The sequence below is a fragment of the Eimeria mitis genome, genomic scaffold, assembly GCF_000499745.2.
Source record: "Eimeria mitis Houghton genomic scaffold, Emh_scaff3427, whole genome shotgun sequence".
Taxonomy (NCBI): Eukaryota; Apicomplexa; class Conoidasida; order Eucoccidiorida; family Eimeriidae; genus Eimeria; species Eimeria mitis.
This window is the reverse complement of record NW_013571770.1, coordinates 3,361-3,747: the sequence shown is the minus strand read 5'-3', so window position 1 is coordinate 3,747 and position 387 is coordinate 3,361. Positions and strand designations below refer to the sequence as shown.

The 387-nt window shown below is 49.9% G+C and overlaps 1 protein-coding gene across 1 annotated transcript in view; it reads left to right on the top strand.

The window, feature by feature from the left end:
- EMH_0065930 (uncharacterized protein) overlaps positions 1 to 387 on the top strand; it is a gene marked incomplete at both ends in the record, with an annotated part of 2,871 nt that overhangs the window by 740 nt on the left and 1,744 nt on the right. The window contains one exon of the mRNA XM_013498451.1: positions 3 to 373. Coding sequence (XP_013353905.1) covers positions 3 to 373 — 371 coding nt within the window. The remainder of the gene's footprint in view (positions 1 to 2; positions 374 to 387) is intronic.

Here is a 387-nt window from a genome sequence, read left to right as displayed (position 1 = left end):
GCATACTGAGGAAGTGCAGACGGAGAATGCGGAAGCATCTTCTGGAGCCTCAAAGAAACACAAACTGGAGCTGACCCACAAGCCATCAGTTGGCTTGCAGTGTTCTTGTCCGTCTAAGGACGAAACAAAAAAGGAGATTTTAGCGACGGCTAAACAACCTGGGGATCGTCTACCTGAGAGTGGATTGCCGGTGATGGCTGCTCTGCACACAATTCCTGGCACAGTTGTGCTACGAGAATCACGGAATCGACCGGTCACACTCAGTCAGGGAGAGTACGTTGCAGCTAAGATGTATTTTCACCCCGGAAAGATGGCTTGGAGGTCAGAATTGCTGGTGAATGGTTCCAAAAGACAACGATCATTTTCTTGCAAGGTACGTTCGCGCTG